The 20,368-nt window shown below is 31.5% G+C and overlaps 1 protein-coding gene across 3 annotated transcripts in view; it reads left to right on the top strand.

Annotated features, from left to right (window-relative positions):
* Positions 1-20,368, top strand: part of LOC126760437 (rhophilin-2) — a 130,981-nt gene that overhangs the window by 64,208 nt on the left and 46,405 nt on the right. Inside the window, exon 1 of one of the 3 annotated variants that reach the window (XM_050476064.1) lies at positions 3,343-4,042. The exons of the other annotated variants lie outside the window; for them this stretch is intronic. Within the exon in view, the coding sequence (XP_050332021.1) occupies positions 4,007-4,042 (36 nt within the window). The 5' untranslated portion in view covers positions 3,343-4,006. Of the gene's footprint in view, positions 1-3,342; positions 4,043-20,368 lie in introns of those variants that run through there. 3 annotated transcript variants of the gene reach the window in all.

Raw genomic sequence — 20,368 nt, 5'->3', positions numbered from 1 at the left:
GCCTTACTGCTTTAATATGTTTAAATTTGTTTAATTTTTTGTATTATAGTTAAAGGCAGCATTTTACGGTAAATAATTTATAATTGAACTCATTTAACCTTTAGTCTAATATATCCCTTTTCACGTTCTTTTTTCTAACTTTCTTAGAAAATTTATAAAAAGATTGATGTATTTGGTTTTTTATATGGAAATCCACGAACTTCACTTAAAATTTCATAAATATTTGCCAATTACATCGAACATATGTATGTATGTATGTCTATGATGTAATGATGAGTTGTTTTCTTGTATCGATGTTTATAGTATTGTGGAAGAATTCAGCTTTCCCAACAACAGCACATACTCTTTTAGTTTGAGGTCAATTTAACAGAATTTTTTAATGTAAATTTTTGTGTGTTTATTTGAAAAGCGTTTAATTTTGTAGATCAGTGTTATTATTTTCAATAAAATAATTGGAAAGTTTCTCAATAACTTCAGTTCTTATCTCAAATATGTTATCACAAGTATTTCAAGCCAGGTGGCAACATTATAAATTTATTTTTTAAAAACATCTTTTTCACTTTTAACACCTTTTGACATTTAAATCGGTTATTATTCGAAAAAAGTTTAATTTGGTAGAACAGTATTATTATTTTCAATATAATACTTGGAAAGTTTCTCAATAACCTCAAGTTTGTAGCCACATGTTATCACAAGTTATGATTTTTTTAGCATTTCAAACCAGGTGGCAAGATCATAAATAAATTTATTAAAAACGTCATATTTAACTTTTCTTACGCTAACTTTTGACATTTAAATCGGTTAAAAAATTTAAAAATATGGCAACTACTATTAATGTTATACTTAAAATCCGGCGGTGGTAAATATTAAAACCGAAAAACAATTGTTTACGTTAATATAGCAAATTTCCATGTGTTTTCAAACAAATTTAAACGGCTGGCAACACCATACTTTTTTCGTAATAAATTTTAATTTTTCTAAACTTCTGTGCCAACTTTAACCATTTACGGTATTATAGAAATTTTTCATATTTTTCAAACAAATTTAAATGGCTGGCAACGCCATATTTTTCGCAATAAATTTTAATTTTTCTAAACTTCTGTGCCAACTTTAACTATTTACGGTATTATAGTAATTTTTCATATTTTTCAAACAAATTTAAACGGCTGGCAACACCATATTTTTTTCGCAATAAATTTTAATTTTTCTAAAGTTTTGTGCCAACTTTAATTTAATTCTAACAATTATTTAAAGCAATATAGCAAATTTTCATAATTTTTCAAACAAATTTAATCGTCTGGCAGCTCCATAAATTTTCTTTCACAATAAATTCTTTTTTTCTTGATATTTTCTCATTCGTTCTGCACTTTTGTGGCAACTTTAATTTTAATATTTAAATATACAAAAAATTTTAAATAATACGGCAACTATGTTTTAAGCTCTTATCAAACTCAAATATTGGTACAAAAATATTTAACATTTTTACTTTAGTTTCTACAACTTATATTTAAATTTTGGGTGCGGTAAATATTAAAAATATCCTCACATAATATTGTGACCTTCAAATTTTCAAAAAGTTGAAACCAGCTGGCAACTCCAAACATAGCCTTTTTCGCTTATATATATTTTTTCTAAAAATGTATATGTACTAGGCATTTTCAATTGCTTTGATTTTAAAATTTAAATAATTTCAATTTTTTAAAAGGTGTGGCAACCTTGTTAGAATGTATAATTGTTTATTTAATTAATTTATAATTATTATTAGTATTTTTTATTCATATTGTATAAAAAAAATTTGATTTTTAATAATTAGTATAATAAAATAAAATTAGCTGGCAACTCTATAAAATAATATTTCTGCAGTAACACCTATTAAAATACAAATTTTCAAAAAAAAAAAATATTTTCATTGTATTTGATAATGGGATATCCCCTCTTTTTTTTGTACTTTCTTTGTAATTTTTACAAGAACAATCAAGTATGCAATGTAAAATTTGTAGTCGTAATCGATTTTAGTCGTTCATAACCGTGTATACAATGTCTGAGCTATTAAAGAATAATCGATTTGACGATGATATTGCAGCTTAGCTGAGCTCAAATTATCTTCATTGAACTAACTAATCAATATATACATGTTTTTTGTTGTTGTTTTACATGTGTAATTATTGTTGTTGTTCAAATCTGCTGTCAAAATTATTGTTTTCCTATTTACTCTTCATAATTGTTCTTTTGTGCTGGAATGTTGCAACGTTTGAGCTAAAAGCAGCCGCTCCTCTAAATGCAATGTCATCACTAACGCCATGAACAACACGCCAACATGCCACACCAAATATGGCTGCAACGAAAAAAACAACAAAGAAACAAAATATATGTGTTCTATGCTCATACAAAAATGTTGTAATAACAATAATAATAAAACATAAAATAAATGCCGGCATGATGCTGTAGTACTTAATAGCGTTAGTACTTAGTATATACCCACACATGTGTATGTTTGTATATGTGCTGTATACGAGTACATATATGCTTAAGTGCATGCGCGTATACATCTCTCTTAAGAACCGGAAAACGCATGCAACGCTGCGACCGCTGGCAACTACTTAGAGAAATGCACTACACACACGTATACAAGCAACAATAACAACAACAATGATGGCACAAAAAAGCCACGTGTCCGCTTTGCCACATGATGTAAGCCTAAACGCTGGGAAACTGGGAAAGCAGGCAACTAAACGCCATAAATGACAGCTGCCCAAGCGCTGCGCCGCCAACGCTGCCACTCAACGATAATTACTTCTTTAGCGCCGATTTAAGAGTGCAGTGAGCCAGCCCACCTGTTTCTTTCACCAACTCGCTCGCTACTCTCGCCATCGCTTTGGCCATTGCCTGTGCGCCCCTTTTTCGTGCTTATACGCGCACTTTACGAACATGTTTGCATTAGAATAAATGAGGAGACGAAAGCGCAGAGCGAGTGTAGCGAAATGAGCAGCAAAAATGAAGAAGATAGCGCAGATATGTGTATAAACAAAGCAGCGAACACAGAAATTAATAAGCAAGCTTGAGGCAGAAAAGAAAGACAACGGTCCATTGATGACTTTCTTCCATGCTCAGCGCGAACAAGAAAGCCTAGACTAACACATGCAAAGCAAATACATATGTATTTGCATGGGTGTGTGTGTGTGTCTGTGCGCCACATATGCATTCCCATACGTTCCCGCACATCTGGCTTATTGGTACGCGCTGCTCTGCGCTCTTGCCTGAGCTTAGCTCGCCAACTCAGCACTCAGTACTAGGCTGGTCCAAGAATGATTCTCAATTCGACTTCTGAGCCGGCTGGACGTGACGCGCAACACTTTTGCATCTCAAAAACGCATTGCTGTTGTTATTGTAATAGCGCAATAAAATATATATATATATATATTTTTTTTTTTTTGAATAAAGAAAATAAGTGAGCGTGCAAACGAACGCGCCTGTGTCTATTAGTAAAATTGGTGCGCTGTGTTTATTTTGAAAATTAGCACTTTGCTTATCTGTTTGCTTTTTGCGAAATTAACTGTAGTTAAGTGGCGGTTGCAGCGCATTGCAATTGCCCGTTGTTTGCCGAGTAAGTGACCGCAGTGTCCGCTTGCAACGGAAACAATGGCGGCTGTGATGTTTTTTACATTGTTGCTTCTAAGCTGAGGAAGCCTCATGAAAATACAATAGCAACAACATAATAATACAATATGAATGTAGCGCTTTTATAGCGTTGTTGCTTGTGTGTCTGTGCGTGCAAATAACGGTTTTGTCACAACGGTTGCGCACTGCGGAAAACGTGGTTTTTGCAAACAAGTTCGTTTCTTAAGTCTTTTGTAATTAGTTCCTGTGTTTTTATATAAACGAGGTTTTTGAAGAGAAAAGAGTATATATTTCAGTGTGCGTTGTTTCAATACAATAATTTTGTATTTTTATTGCAAAATAGTGATATTGAAAATATTTTGTAAAAAGTGGTTATATATTTCTGATCATGAATATGGATTATCTTAACAAACTGGAGCAAATGGTAAGCAGCAAATTGTAGTTTAATGCATTAAATTCTATTGTAAGTTATAGTTTAGTGTCTATACTTTACTAGAATTGCGTAGTTACATTAAAACTCTTTGCAGTTCTCACATATTCGTTAAGAAATAGTTTCAAAATAGAAATAGTTTCATAAAAGACGCTTACCCATTGTTGTTCTTTGGCACGGTGACGAAAATCAATGAGAACATATTTTACGGTTTTATAATATTTCCAACTACTCCCGAAATGAAAAGGTTACATGGGTTTTCTCCGGTAAAAAACAGACACATTTTTTCAATACTTTTTTTCTCATATAAAAAATGAAATATTTTATTAGCATTTTTATTGTTGCAATTGTTAATAGTGTATAACAAAGAAATACTGAAATTTTTGGAAAAAATTATTTTAAACTCGGCCATTGCAACGCCATTTCCGGTGGATACTGGAAAAAAATTGCGCGCTTTGGCAGGACAACTCCTTCTAGGATCATCTAAAGTGAAAAAATCATGTTTTAGTTAAAACCTTAAATTAGAACTTGGATGAAGGAGAAAAAAACTGAAAATTGTATTTTTGGCAAACATTTTTACAAAAAGAACAAAATTTCAGTGAAAATTTCGTGACATTTTTTTCCAAATAGTTGTAATCGAAAAGAAATCTTCCGTCCAAGCCTTTAAGAATTGTATCTCAAAGACCTGTGTAAAATTTCATTAAGATCGGTTGAGCGGTTCTCGAGAAATCTTGCCAACCGACTTCAAAAACAGTGTCGAGAAAAACGCGTATAAAGGCGGCGCACTAACTACCCTCGAGCACACACATTCTTAAGGCTGTATATACGGAACTATTACTCGGATCAACTTGAAAAGTTAGGACAATGTTCCAGAGGTGTTGTAGAATTTAATAAGACAATAAAAAATTGATTTTTTGAAACCCGTAAACCCATGTGAAAAGAAATAAAAAGTGATTTGAAAAAAATAAAAAAGGAAACATTTTTTGGAAAGGCAGTTTTTTTTTTTTTTTTTTTTTTTTTGTAAATTGATTTACAAGTCATATTATAATAAATAAATAAATAAAAGAAAATATTTTTTTGGAAAGGAAATTTTTTTACTTCAAGCCCATGCTTTTACTAAGCTCAAAGAAATCGTTTTGTTTTTTGGCTTTTCCAAAATGACTTTAAGTTACAAGTTTGCCAAATAAATATTTGGCAACCCTCAATTAATTTTTTCTTAGTGACAGAACACTGCTGAAACAAGTAAAAGTTACCAAAGATAAACAAACCCGGTTTCTTGAAAATTTATGGCTTGGTTTTTAAGTTTAAGTATATTGACCTGCACTAACAAAAGAAACTTACTTTTCACATAGCTTAATAGAAATATTTATCGTTCTAAATAGGTCCCTGAGCCGATATAAACAAACATGCTTACGTTGAAACTAATATTCCTTAACTAATATTCCTTATATATATATGTATGTCCGTTGTTGTTGTTGTAGCGGAAGAATTCTGTCGTGTCGACAATCCTTGACCAGATAAAAGCTGCGGTCCATTCCGGTCGCGTAGACCCATTTGTTGTAAGAACGGTTGTTGTAAGTTTCGGCTGGGCTGGTCTTCAGTGCCTTCAGTGAATTTTGCGTTTTTCGTTTACGCTTAATTTTTGGTGCGCCACTCGCTAGATTGTTGGGCAGTTTCACAAGTCACATATATAAACACACTTCATTGCCAAGCAACTCTTTTGCATCATATAAGTACACTCGTCGTTGTTTTTGCAAAAACTCAGGTTTTTCATTCGAGTCCAGCTTTAATACAAAAACACAACAAAACCAAAATGTGTTGACGTGGTCCTCTTGCATATATACGATGCTAAAACGTGGATTTTTAAGAAATTTTCTTTTAACTTTCTTGATGTTATCTTCATTAACAGAGTTGATTTCATGACCTTCACTGCATACTTTGTGGCACTCAAATACTTGTGATAGAATAGACGCCCCACAACATTTCTTCAATAATTTTAATGATTCTGCCGCCGTGATTTCATTGGAAACACAAAATTTTGAGCATAAAAATCGAATCGGTAAAAAAATCGTATTCTCATCTGGTGATTTTTACCAAGGTAAAAATTTATTAACGAGAATTTTTTCGGTTAGCGCGTGTAGATTTGGTGATTTCATATGGTAGTAAATACAATCTATCATAAAGAGTAACTCATTATTTCATTATTATATCTTAATTATGTATTAATAGAAAAATGTAATATGACTGTTTAGTAGAATCAGTATTAATTATTCTATTCTCTTGTAAACAACTTCTCAATCAAATAATACTTGCGAACAATTCCTTTGCAGCATCAATTTATGCGAGTATTTTCTGCAGAAGTGAGCTAGAGCTATAATATGCATCTAACATATACTACTAAAGTTCCTTAGTTCCTTAATTTTACTTGCCTTTTCTATTTAAAGACTTATTGTCATACCGTAAAATATAGATTTTTTATTTCAAGACCCTTGCATAAGATGAATTTTGAATAAAGATTATGATATGACTTCGTGTTCATGTCTTCAGACCATATATGTTTTCTTCCTCGAATTTTTCATGAAGCACAGATATGATTTTTACGATAAAGCATATTTTTCAGAGGTGATCTAAATTGTTTTCTAGCATTCTTCTAGTGTCTGTTTAGCCAGCAGTTTGACAAGCAATTTGATTTTCTAATCTAACAGTCTAATCGTCGTTTATGTAATGAATTATTTTATAATTCAGGCTATAATTAATAGAAAAACGTATTATATTTAGGTATTTTTATTTTTTCTCTTAACAAAAGTCAGCTACTTGAGGGAAATTTAAATTATGAACTTTTTTGAAAGCTTTTTTTTATAAAGCCATGGTAATATCCTCGAAATCTTTCATTATAAACGTTCGTTAAAAAATAGTTGAATGAGTTATTACTAATACACTACGGATATATTCTCATGCGAATAGTAGTGAAAACGACTTGCCTTACGAGTGAAAAGTCTTTCTAAAGTCATAAATATAGACATGAATCTAAATATCGTTACTTAAAATGCAAAATAACGAAACATAACCTTGCATAAGTTTACAGGGGAAGGGTAAACAATATAATAGAAACCATTAATATTGAAATAAAAAGTGGGTTTTGGTTATAAATAAAGGTTATACATTGGTTATATCTGGGTTTTATATTGGTTATACATTGGTTATATCTGAGAGCGGAAGCTTAAAATTTTACGATATTAGCGTAAACGATAAAAAACTCAATTGCTTTTTTTTGATGATACGTTGTTTTGAATTTCAGTTGACGATATGTAATCAAAACTCGTTTAAGAAATGAATTTTATATGCATAAAAAGAAACTACTGGCAGCACATATTCTGGTTGAAGCAAACACAAAGGCCTAAATAATTGCCATTATCTCTTCGTTAGTCTTTTATTTTCTTTTTTCAGCTCTTTTTTATGCTTTTCAACTGCTACATATAAATATAAAAAATTAAAAATCACTGATATTTGAATATGATCTGGCACTTAGAAGCCATAATACACCCAAAACTTTGCTTGCACACAAATTTTCAGTAACTTATTCTAGCGTATTGCAATATACCATAGATTATTTACAACTTTATCATTTGCTACAAAAAATGTGGATCACTTTTACCATATATGACAGCTCGTTCTACTTTGCCGCCGTCATAAATTTTCGAAATAGCTGAAAAAGAGCTTAAATTATAGCAATAAAAGCAAAAATTGTCATGACCTCGTCTACAGTAAGTATTTACAAATCATTAGAATTTGTTTTCTGTACCACAGCCGACATTTAAATGGAAACACTTAAGAAATATGAATACAATCATTAATGAAAATTACGCATACTTTGTTTCGCAAAAGAAAATTACTATGGAAGTTCTTAGCAACGTCAATTATGCACGCTGTCAACGCTACTAACAACTGGTCATTAGATACAGCAGACAATTGTCAAAATAACGCACAAAAAACGCTAGAAAAGAACAAAAATATGTCAGTTGATAAAATGGCTTTTGAGTTGACGAAAGACAAGAACGCTTTGTAGCAATACGCACCCGATTATGTGCGAGTATGTATGTAAAATTTCGTGAAGTACATCGTAAGCAAATAAGCACTGAGTAATCAAAAGCACAACGCAATTTTGCGCATGCGCACAGGTGTTCTCTCCCACAAACAAGTATAATGCCACAAAGTACTTGTATTTGTACTTATAAGTATGTCTGCACTCGCAGTTGTGTGTGGGAAGCGAATCTTTTGTTTTCAAGCAAAAATATTTCATTCAAACTCTCGGCAATATTCAGTTGTGCAAATATTTGCGCAGGCGTTGTGGGCTCTAATTGTTAAAGAGCTTTAACTTTGCGATTCATTGAATAAGTAGCAGTGAATTAAGCGACTTTGTGGCTTACGAATATGGATAATCAATGGGTTTACACTTCATTTGCAAAATCATTACTGGTAGCAAATTTATTTATTTTATTTTTTCAAAATATTTGCGCCAAAAGTGGATTTTTTGCATGAATGCGTGTTTATATAGTAGTATATCTGGTAGACTGCCTCGGCTTTTCCATTGGTTGCTGTTTTTGTGGTTGTAATAACGAAAAACCTGCTCAAAAATCAAATAAATGCCAGCAATGTGGTTTAATCGTTATCTTGGGCAATAAAATTAACTTGTTTCAATCAGTCGAAATTTTGGTTTTTGGTTAAAAAATTTAGTGCAAAAAACAAAATAAAAAAAATTTTTCGGCAAAACAAAAAAAAAAAATTTTAATTCAAGTCACCATTTAAATAATCGTATACCGTTAAATTGAAAGCGCGATTTTGATATATTTATTTTAAAATATTTAGTTAAAAAAAATTTAGTTTTTAAATAAAACTTACTTATCTAAAAATTTTGTATAGTTTTCTGAACATTGGGTTGATGCTCTCAGGCATTTAATGCCACGTTTTTGGCATGCTAAAATTTATTATGTTTTTTGGAAACTTAATATATAGGAAAATTACTAAAGAACCCCATCTTTAGTTACTTAAACCTATATTGTAGTGTTTCTGTATTATTTTATATTATTCTTAAATAATCTTATAATTTTGTTATATCTAAAACCAATTTCAATTGCAACTCCCTTTCAAAAAGGTATCTAATAACATTTTTCTACTACTTTTAATTTTAATTGAAAAAAAAATTTACATGTGGCAACCCCTACAAAAGAATTCATAATTTGATTTCAATATCAAACATATTATAACTCTTAACAAATTAAAACAATTATTAAAGGTGGCAACTCCATAAAATCTATTTTCTGCTTACTCCAGTTTGTAACTTCATCTTACAATTTTTTACTTAAAAATTTCAAAAATGTAAAAATTTTAATTGAATAAAAAATTTACATGTGGCAACCCTTGCAAAAGAATTTACAATTTGATATCAATATCAAACATATTATAACTCTAAACAAATTAAAAAAATTATTAAAGGTGGCAACTCTATAAAATTTATTTTCTGCTTACTCCAGTTTGTAACTTCATCTTACAATATTTTACTTAAAAATTTCAAAAATGTAAAAATTTTAATTGAATAAAAAATTTACATGTGGCAACCCTTGCAAAAAATGTATAATTTTATTTCAATATCAAACATATTATAAAGATAAACGAAATTTAAATTTAGTAATATGAAAAAATCAAATCAAATCAGAACAAACTAAAATCAAAATAAGTTAATTAAGGATTACATAATATAATATATAATACAGTAATTCAAAATTAAATTAAATACAAAAAAAACGAATAAAATCTATTAAATTAAAAAATCAAAACTAAATTCAATAAATGAAATAAAATAAAGACAAAACTTATTAAAAAAAAATAAAATAAAAAAATAAATTAAATAGAAATAAAATAAAATAAAATAAAATAAAATAAAATAAAATAAAATATATGATATGAAAAAATCATAAATTAATTAAATTATGCAAAAAAAAAAATAAATAAATATCAATCAAAACACAAAATAAAAAATACTTTTATATAAATAATTTTTATAATACAGAAAGAAACTGTACATTTTCAATTGAATTCAATTTCAAAAATCTTTACTAATAATTTTTCATTGTTATACTAAAAAATATTCTTTCCATTAAGCCATTAGTGCTAACATGCCACCAATATACAATATTTCAAAATCGAGTTCGTCGCTTAAGTCTTTCGTTTGTTTAGCACCGCTTTCATTGGCTGCTGACCACGCAGTCGATAAACAAATTCGTTTTGTTTTTGTTGTTTTTCAATAAGCATATACTTTTAAATAATTCCACCCAAATAGTTTACCGTTGCGCCACCACAACCGTAAATTCCAGCACATCACTCGCAGAAGGTGCCAAAGTGGGGAAAACAAATACACAGCAACAATTGACTGCAAATACACTTCGTCAACTTGGCAACAATGCGTTCGTTAGAGATTCGTGCGCCATTGACGACGCCACATTTTGTGGCAACATGCGTCAGTGCTACCATATTTCAGTTATTGTTGTTGTTACTATTGCTATTGCCATACAACGCTGCAGTAAACATTCTTAATGCCAGTGCGCCGGCCAAGCTGTACAATAACAGCTGCGATAAGTCGACAAACACAAAATTGCTACTTTGCGACACACACACAATCACATACAATAAATATTTACATACAACCATACAAACACGTGCTGTATGCTGTGCACCAGCATTTTGCCGCTATGTGCTCATTTAGCTGCGCAGCTGTGTGTGTTGGCAGCTCTGTCTCTACAATGCCGGTTGAGTTGAGTTGCCGCCATTGCATTGAGGTCTGACTGTTGCTGATAAAACAGCGCGACAGCGTTAGTATAAACAACAATAACAACAACGACTACAACTGCAGCAAGCGTTGTGCGGCAGCCACTTGCAAGTGGCATCCAACTGACCTACATAATTTTCTAAACCGAATGTCAGCAATGAATTTCGCTAAATAAATACTTCACAACAAGTTAGGCATGCGCAGACAAACAGTAGCTATACAAGCGGGTATGAAACATATGTGTACATAAATACTTATATATTATACATATTCATTTGCTTATTGGCTTAGTATCATTTGGTAAACAAAGAGGCATTTCATGAAAAGATCTCTTGTGGATTTTTCTCAAACATTTGCTGCAGAAATTTTGAGCTCCTGTACATTATGGCGAAACCATTAAGTGGCAATAAAAATGGTTTGATAGAAATATATAATGATTTTTTTTATTGATATATAACTATATCAATTAAGATTTAAAATTTTTAATAATTTACAAGTAAGAAAGGGCTAAATTTGGTTGGGACTGAACATTTTATACTCTTGCAATTTGCAAGAATTAAAGTTAAGCAAGTGCCTTAAGGTGCATAATGTCAAGCAGAGCTATATAATTCATACAGTGATTGGCATTTTCGACAAAAAGTTTGTTAGAAAAACGAAAGTCTTTATATGTAGTATATGGGAGTTGAGGGTAGTATCGACCCGATTTTTATCTATTTTTGCCTATATTATATACCATAAATATGCCACAATAATAAAATGTTTTCTGAGATTCACTAAGGTACCTCACATACCATTACCAATCATATGGAGTAAAGTTACCCGGATTTTTTATTTTTATCCATTTTTCCACTTCTTTTAAATTTAAAATTGACAAAATTTTAAGAATTTATTTCACGAGATATTGCCTTCTACTGGAGGACATATGTATCTATAAAATTTAAATAATTCTTCAAAAAGGTGGCAATACTTTCTGTCTGAAAAATCAAATTTTCGCATAAAAGAAGTTACAAATGGGCAGACATTTTATAAAAATATCTAAGAACAATCTTATTAAATTATGATTTCAGCCGAGTTGCCATAATTTTAACAATCTGAACATAAAAATTTTCATTGGTAAGATTTTTTACGTGGCGGGTCCAAAACCCATTGGGTTTGTTGGTGTCTACGCCAATTAAGAAGAAGAAGAAGAACATAAAAATTAGCTTATGAAAATATGTTTCAAATCTAAACTTTATATGTGGATGTCAAATAAAAAATATTTAAGAGTACTTTAGGCTCAAAAATTTTTAGAATAGAGTTGCCATATATTTTAAAAAATCTAAAACCTCTAAATTTTAGGTGATATCGATCTCAGTGTATCAAAGTGTTAACTTAACAATTTTAATAAAGTGAGAATTAACTAGTTAATAGCAATATAAAGTGTTTAAGCTCATATTAATTAGCAAATTTTTTTTTTTTTAAAGTCCCAAAAATAGTTTTTGTAATATTAAACATTTACTAAAAAACAAAAAATGCAAATGTTTTTTTTTTTGTTTCCTTTTTTGCTTGTGTCTGAGGTTTTAGCAAATTTCTTATAGTTGGCGGGAACTTCTCGCATAAAAATACTGAATTGAAAAATGCAATAATTTTTTTAAAAAAATGCAATATATTCCTTGGCATTCAGCAAGTATAATACTAAAAATCTCTTAAAAACAAAATTTCTCCAGCTTGAGCTCAGAAAAACTCAGAAATTGATATTTTCGAATTTTATTATATTTAATATTTTTTCTTATTTAAAATTAAAAACCGCTCAAAGTTAATATTTTCCAATTTTATTTTAATATTTTTCCATATTTCCACATTTTCTAATTTAATCATTTTTAATATTTTTTCACATTTCACATTTCAAATCAAAAATTATTATTTTTTATTTTTTTCTTTTAATTATTTTTAATAATTATAACTTTTACGAATACCTGCTTTGTCATTTACATTTTCCATTTCAAATAATCGAAAAACCTTCCGTACTTCAAACACAAATAACAACAATATTTATCTAACTGTTCCATAATCTTATCTCCACAATTTGTTTATACACTCATTGTAAGTGCTCATAAAATGCCCGTATATGTACATATATTTATTATTTATTTATGCAAGCCCACATAACTTAAACATACATGAGAAAATGCCCATTTATTTTCCTCTCAAATAACAGTTAAGAAATAGCTGTGCCCACTTCCTTTAACAGCCACTGCTGCTAAAGTGGCCTCTGTTGTCGCTCGTTACAGTAGCAGCATCATCTGTTGCTCACCACAGTTACACTGACGATTTTCAGTGCTGTAAAGGCTGGCAAATGTTATTGCATTTTTTGGTTTGTTTCTCATTCCACTGTTATTTGCATATTCCAAGCGATATTAGCCTACAACTGCAACAATGCAATAAGAAATATTTTAGTTTGCATTTCGCAATTTCTATGCGCTTTTTACGTGCTCTTCGGTTGTCAGCGACACATTTCGTTAGTTAAAGGACTGGAAATTTGACTATTTTGACTGAAATGCTTATAGGAAATTGAAATGCTGTCGAGTTGTTAGAATAAGCGTTAAATATTAGAAGGGTTAAACATGGTTATAGCGAAATATCTAAAGATTTCAAAAGAGGCCAGTTGTTTGGATGATTATTGATAAATGCTGAGAACATTTATTACCTTTAAAATCTTCTCATAAAAATCTTCATAAGAAATTTCGTCCAGTAGAAAGTTTTGAATTCATTAAGTTTGACAACTAAAAGATTCGTTGAGGATCCCAAACCCAGCGCACAACCCTGGGGAGAGACATTTCGCCTTAGCTCGCCTTCAAACGGCTACCCAGAGTATACTCTCTGTAAGACCTGAAGTCGTGAGCTGCTGTAGCCATATATAAAAGAATCGATTCTGGCCACTCCCAAGTGAATGGCACTCATAGAACTTTCGTCATATGCATGAACTTCTATACATAGCTCCATTCTTATCCTCATCCTTTTTAACATATCCTTGATAAATCCTTGTCAAAAATAAGTTAAATGGTGGGGTATATGTGGGGTATATGCATATAACAATTTTTATTTTCCTGCAGGTAATACGTCTTCTGGCATGAGCTTTCCTGTGTATGTGTGCTGCCGTATTTTAATTTTATTTTTACCATGCCATCAAGTTTTCCACTAGTTTCCCAAAGCCAAGCGGCAACGGCATAGCAAAACATTTATTCTTGATTCTCTAAGTGGGTCAGTCAGGCACTGTTGCAATCTTGTGACTACAAATTTTCATATATGCATACATACATACATACATGCAAACAAAATGTAGATATATCTACAGTTTTAATGCACACATGTCTGCACAAATATACTCTCTGGTATTTTAGTTATGTCAGCAGCATGAGCACCTATGTATACTGTGCTCCTTGGCATATCAAATATGACTATATCTACATATATTTCTCATAAATTCTGAATATCGCCTGTTTGATTTATAACATCGTAAATACAAATACAAAGTATTCAGTTGAAAACTTTGCCGAAGTGGATAGACTAGTTTCGGTGTTTTAGGAATTTCAGTTAAATATATACACATACAAATATATAATATAAAGTGTTTAGACATAAACAATCACAACTATTTATTACAAAACTATATAATATATGTATAGCATCTACATAAAAGCGCATGTATTGGCAATCTTGTTTCGGTCATTGCAAGCATTCCGTGGCACACTGTTATTCAAACGGCGGAGATTTGAGTTACTAAAAGAGCAGTTCTACTTCTCTTGCTGGATGAACTACTTGCTAGGATGAATATGTATAATGGTGTATAAACTGGTAATTGCGCAATTCGGTAGTTGGCTTTTCACCATAAAACATATTTGATATATATACATTATGACAAAAAGTACCTGGAAATTGTAATTAAATTCCACGGCTAAAGTTTATTTAAAACAAAATGTATATTGCTAAGTTGGTAGTACTATCCTTAATTGCTATGCCAAATATAAGAGCGATTTGTTAACCAGTTTGTTTACACCAGTTTCTTAAGACGGTACAACTTAGTACTGCGTATATACTTGTATATCAAACACAGAATTTGTCTCAACTTTTGTGTTTTTAACCAAATTTCGTGTACTGAAACGTTACGATTGTTGGAAAACACAAGATCACGTGTGATGCAAAGCCTTCAAGACGGTCGAGTGATCATTGAAGACATGCCTGGTTTTGGACAAACTTCGACCTGCTCAAATGATAAAGATATTAAAAAAGTGAAGAATATGATGCTTGAAAATCGTGAAACCAGTGTTAAAGAGATAGCAAGAGTGCTCGACATCTCTCGCGAGCTCATTCGAATGATTTTGGTGGATATTTTGGGTATGAAACGCGTTCTTGCTCAACTCGTCCCGATAAAGCTGAATTTACTTCAAAAAGAGTACTGTAAACAGGTATCTTTGGTTATGGTTGATCGTGCGAATTTCGATTCCAAATTCATAGAGAATATTATAACTGCCAAACAAGTCAACAATCGTCGGAATGGAGGGAAAAAACGAGCCGAAACCAAAAAAAACGGGCAAAAGCCGCGCAAAAATCAAGGTGATGCTCATTGTTTTTTTCGATATTCGTAGTTTGGTGTATCATGAATTTGTTCCGGAGGCACAGAAGGTCAATAAAGGTTCTATTTGGTCGCAATGAGGCGTTTGACTGAGAACATCCGTCGAAAATGACCGGCAGTGTGGAAGAATAATTTAAGGATTTAACAAAATGACAATGCACCATCGCATCGAGCCGCGTTTGTGACCGAATTTAAAGCCAAGAACGCAATGAACACCATTAATGAACCACTGTATTCATTAGATTTGGCACCATGTGATTTTTTCTTCTCTCTTAAATGGAATTGCCGCAACGTGGAACCCGTTTTCAATCGATCGAAGAGATAAAACAAAATTCACTTAAGAAGCTGAAGGCCATCTCAAAAAGCTCTTATGAAATGTGTTTAAAGGATTGAAAAAATCGTTGGCATAAGTGCTATATTTTACATCTGGTTGGGATTACTTTGAAGGTGATGAAAAAAATATTAATGAATAATTAAATATTTTGTGTTTTATTTACAATTTCCGGGTACTTTTTTGTCATAATGTACTTTTTACCAAACTTTGGTCAGACTGTCTTTATCAGCTAATGCCAAAAGCATATTTTTCTCAATTAAAATTATTTTTGATCTTATTTAGCAATGCTCTACACATTAAGAATATTTTTCTGCAAGAGTATCAAGAAGTGTATCTGAATCAAAAATCAAGAGCAAGGAGTAAATGAATTTCTTTGTGTTCTGTCATGTTGAAAGCCAAGTTAGTTTTCTCTTACTTTATTACATTTTAGTGGAATCACTTATGTCTTTTTGAGAAACTCGATTTTATTAGTATTTTGGAGTTTTGCTCAAAAAATATGCAAATACTGCTACCGTTAATTTCAACTTGCATTAAAAGCATTTTTTGATATTTATATTGTCGTTATATAACCTTGCTTTTGTAAGAAATTTACTCGCATGGGTGAACAATTTCGGTATGCTGTTGATAGTGGGCCAACTTAGGTACACATCCATTGTGATAAAAAAATACCCGGATAACTTAAATAAAACGAAAAATATTTAAATTATTCATCAATATATATTTTGTCGCCTTCGAAATGATCCTCACCAGATTTAATACACTTATCTCAACGATTTTTCCGGTTCTTTCATTTCATAAAATTTAATTACAATTAATTACAATTTCCAAGTGCTTTTTTGACCCAATATATACCATATAGTACATAGAAAAGATCATAGTTGACACAGATTTTCTTAAAATTGAGTTAAGAAGTTGCGACAATTGAATTTAAACACAAATTTCCAACTCAAGCCTTTGGCTTAACGTGAATGTACTAAGAGCAAGTACTCTTTTCTCACTCGTTTACAAGAGATGCTGTAAGTATTAACTTCTACTCTTCGCGTTTAACTAGTTAGCAACTCAGTGTTACTTCTTGTTAATGCCAAAATATTTGACTAATTGCATATACAATAATTTTTTTGGTTTTTCGCATTTTTTTAACTCACATTAATTGGTTTACTTTTCCTAGTTATATAATACATTCCTATAATCTTTTCACAGTATTTTATAAATGAACAATAAATAAAATAATATAACTTCTTCTAAATAATATTACTAAAACATACATAAATTCGTAATTATGACAGTTACATACATATACGCTTTGTCGCACTAAATTTATTGACACAATATTTATACATTTTAAAGCATTTCGAATATCAAATACAGATCAAATTAACAACTTAGCTATTTATCATAAATTTCTGTTTAAAAAAAGTAGTCACTCTCTTTAACTTCTCTTAGCGTCGAGGCAATAGGTCAACTCAAATCTTTTGTTTCAAATTTCGTTTCATGCAAATTGATGCTAATGAGTTTTGCGGCACTTCTTGCTGCTGCCTTTTCACTGCGATGCAAAATTGTAGTTTATTTTAAACTTTTGACGTCTGACGATTTGTAAAAAAATATGGCTTCATTACACATATGACTTTGTACTATTTGCGTGTATGTGTGTGTGCGTGTATTGGGCACATTAGAGACGCATAACTTTCTACTGCTTTTTCATAAGGCAACAGAACTTTGCAGTGCAGAAAACAACAATAAATTAAGCAAAAACAATGCAGCTTTGAATGCATGGAACAAAAGCTAATGAAAAACGGCAGTGACAAAACATAAAACAAAGCGCGAAATAGACAAAACACAAAACAAAAATAAAAACTAGAAGTTAGCTGCTGACATATATATATGTATGTATGTATGCATACATATATAAATATGTGCATGTGTGTTTTTGTAAACAAAGCGAAGTCAAAAGTGTCACTCATTGATGCTGCGAATATGCTAAATAATTGCGAACGCTTCAAAAAATTACTTTCACCCATTTCATTTTCGCATTTTTAAATACCCACGTATGGCTGTGTGTGTACTATATGTGTAATTTGTTTAACCGCGGGTGTGTGAAGTTGTTGTGACGGTAGTTAAAAGCGACAAGTGGCAATTAATGTCAGGCCATTGTGCTTTACTAACTTATTTTCTTTCATATTTTTTGTATTACAATGAAAAAAGAGACAATAATGTAAAATTTCGTATACAGGGAAGTGTCTCCAATGGCATTGAAATGTTTCTTTTTTGCATTTTTTTGGAGTTTTCTATTCATAAATGAGCTTTGGTCTTTGTAGAAAAATAAATCTTCATGTTGTAACCTCAATTTAGTTTAAGTTTAAGAATTTTTTTGTAAACTTATTTAAATATAAATTATTTATATTTTCTAATTGGCATTTACTATAGACTAAGATCTATGAAAAGAACTTAGTTGGAAGACTTTAAAATCAAATCTCTATAAGTAAATTAATGGAGGTTGTGTGAGTCGATTCGTCTGGCATTTCTAGTTTCAATATGATGTTTCACAAGTCTGGGCCTAAAATGGAATAAAATTGAACCTTTTGATACTCCTGACGTGACCGCTTCTGCATCGTGATTCCTCTCTAGTTTGGTACAGCAGCTTTCCTTTACTAAGATTGCTCCGCACCACAGATCTGAGGTATGTAGTCGGGGATTTTAAAGCTTTTTTAAAGAGCGTCAGTTATATCCACCCATCTAGCGCCGTCGAAAGCGTTTCGAACATCTAAAGTCATCAGCAACATTAATATTTTATCATTTTGATCTTCCGGGTCTAAAGCCATGTTGTCTAAGGGAGAGTCTTCCAGCTTCGTTGATAGCCACTTGGAGTCTGGCTTTAAGTAGCCCTTCATAAAGCTTTCTCGCTGTGTCAAGTATGTATAATGGACGGTATGCTGTTGGCAAGTTGGGATCTCCTTTTCCCTTACTGATTAGTACCAGCCGTTGCTTTTTCAGCGTTCAGAGCACATTTCGGCTTTGAAGCAAACGTTGTAGATATTCAATAGTACTGCCGGCTGCTCTGCTGGGATTATTTTCAATATTTCTGTTGGCCTTAAGTTTGCCAGTGGCTGACTGCAGTTCTTTGAGGGTAAACTGGGGGATTTGGGAAAATCTTAGAGTCTGTTCTGGATCACTAGACCCTTTTTTGTTGTGTGGGAAGGAGTGCGTTTACGATGTGATCTATTTTAGCAGCGGTTAAGTCAGGTGGCTTTGCTCGAGCGCCGAGTTTCTTTATTACCATTTTATACCCAAGTCCCTAGGGATTTTTGTTAATATCCTCGCGTAGTTCCTCCATTTTTTCTTCTCGGCTTTTCGGGATGCAGCTCCTCTGCGTCTAGATCTTGTGTTAGATCTGTGAAGGCTGAGGCATGTGCGTCTGATTTGGGCGATATTTTCAGTCCACCAGTAAACTGCTGTTTTATATTTGCTGTGGGAAGCCTTAGGTATTGAGTTTTGATAGGCTCTTGTTATTTTAAGCAATGTGCACTCGACAATTTTCCTTACAATTTTGGGATTACATTCTGCCTTTATTTTGGTCACTATAACACTTCATTCAATAATTTTTTTTCGACAGCTGCTTTGTTGCCAGTAAATAGTCGAGGAAGAAATTCTTTTATGGTTATTTTTTTATATTTTTTTCTGTATGCATTATATGTATGTATGTATTATGTATGTATTTATAGCTATATACTTATATATATTTTGACTTTTGTGCTCTTAAAATATTGCTCATTCGCGCCAATCACTGCCAACTAATGCCTTTTTAATGACTACTCTTTCGTTATAAATAGTTTTCCACTCATTTTGGTATGGAAGAGGAATGGAAATTATTTTGGGCAATTATTAATGGCTCAGTTGTGGTAAAATTAGCACAAATTGTATTTCTGTTTTATTAACTTGCCATTTTTCCACCAAAAATACATGACTACTATGCAACAATAGAAAGTTCTACGTCTCTTTGCGAAATGCTTAATGCGCTTGGCAATTATTGTTATGTGTTTGCGGCTATAGATTTCAGACATGCTCATAATTTCTTTCAAAAATCGATGAAATAATAATAACAATAATTGCTGGCAGAATAAAGCTTGGAATTTTGTTTTTTTCTGTGATTTTGTTTTCGAAATTTTTAGTCTAGCTTATGATTTCATATGAAATTACACTATATTTTAAAAATTAAAAAAAATTGGTGCAAGCTTTATAATTTTTTTTTTCGATTTCGCGTTGAATTGCATTACTAAAGCTGCTAGTGTTGCTAGATGTCAAGAAATAAAATAAATTATCTTGATACCGTTATTTCCATACAAGGTACGTCCTTGACTCTTCAAAGCATATACAACATCTATTGATGCAGTTCTACGCCAATAAAGGAGAAGAGGACACCGTTGTTTATACACTGTTACCAACACGAAATTAACCACCTCCTAGTATGCCTCGCCAAAACAACTCATCTAACTCATCAACTGATTTTTACAACCAAAAACCAATTGAGTTAATTTTTGTGCTCGATTCTATCAC

The sequence above is a fragment of the Bactrocera neohumeralis genome, chromosome 5, assembly GCF_024586455.1.
Source record: "Bactrocera neohumeralis isolate Rockhampton chromosome 5, APGP_CSIRO_Bneo_wtdbg2-racon-allhic-juicebox.fasta_v2, whole genome shotgun sequence".
In the NCBI taxonomy this organism is placed as follows: domain Eukaryota; kingdom Metazoa; phylum Arthropoda; class Insecta; order Diptera; family Tephritidae; genus Bactrocera; species Bactrocera neohumeralis.
The sequence above is the reverse complement of the archived record's forward strand: the minus strand, read 5'-3'. Positions and strand labels throughout refer to the sequence as shown.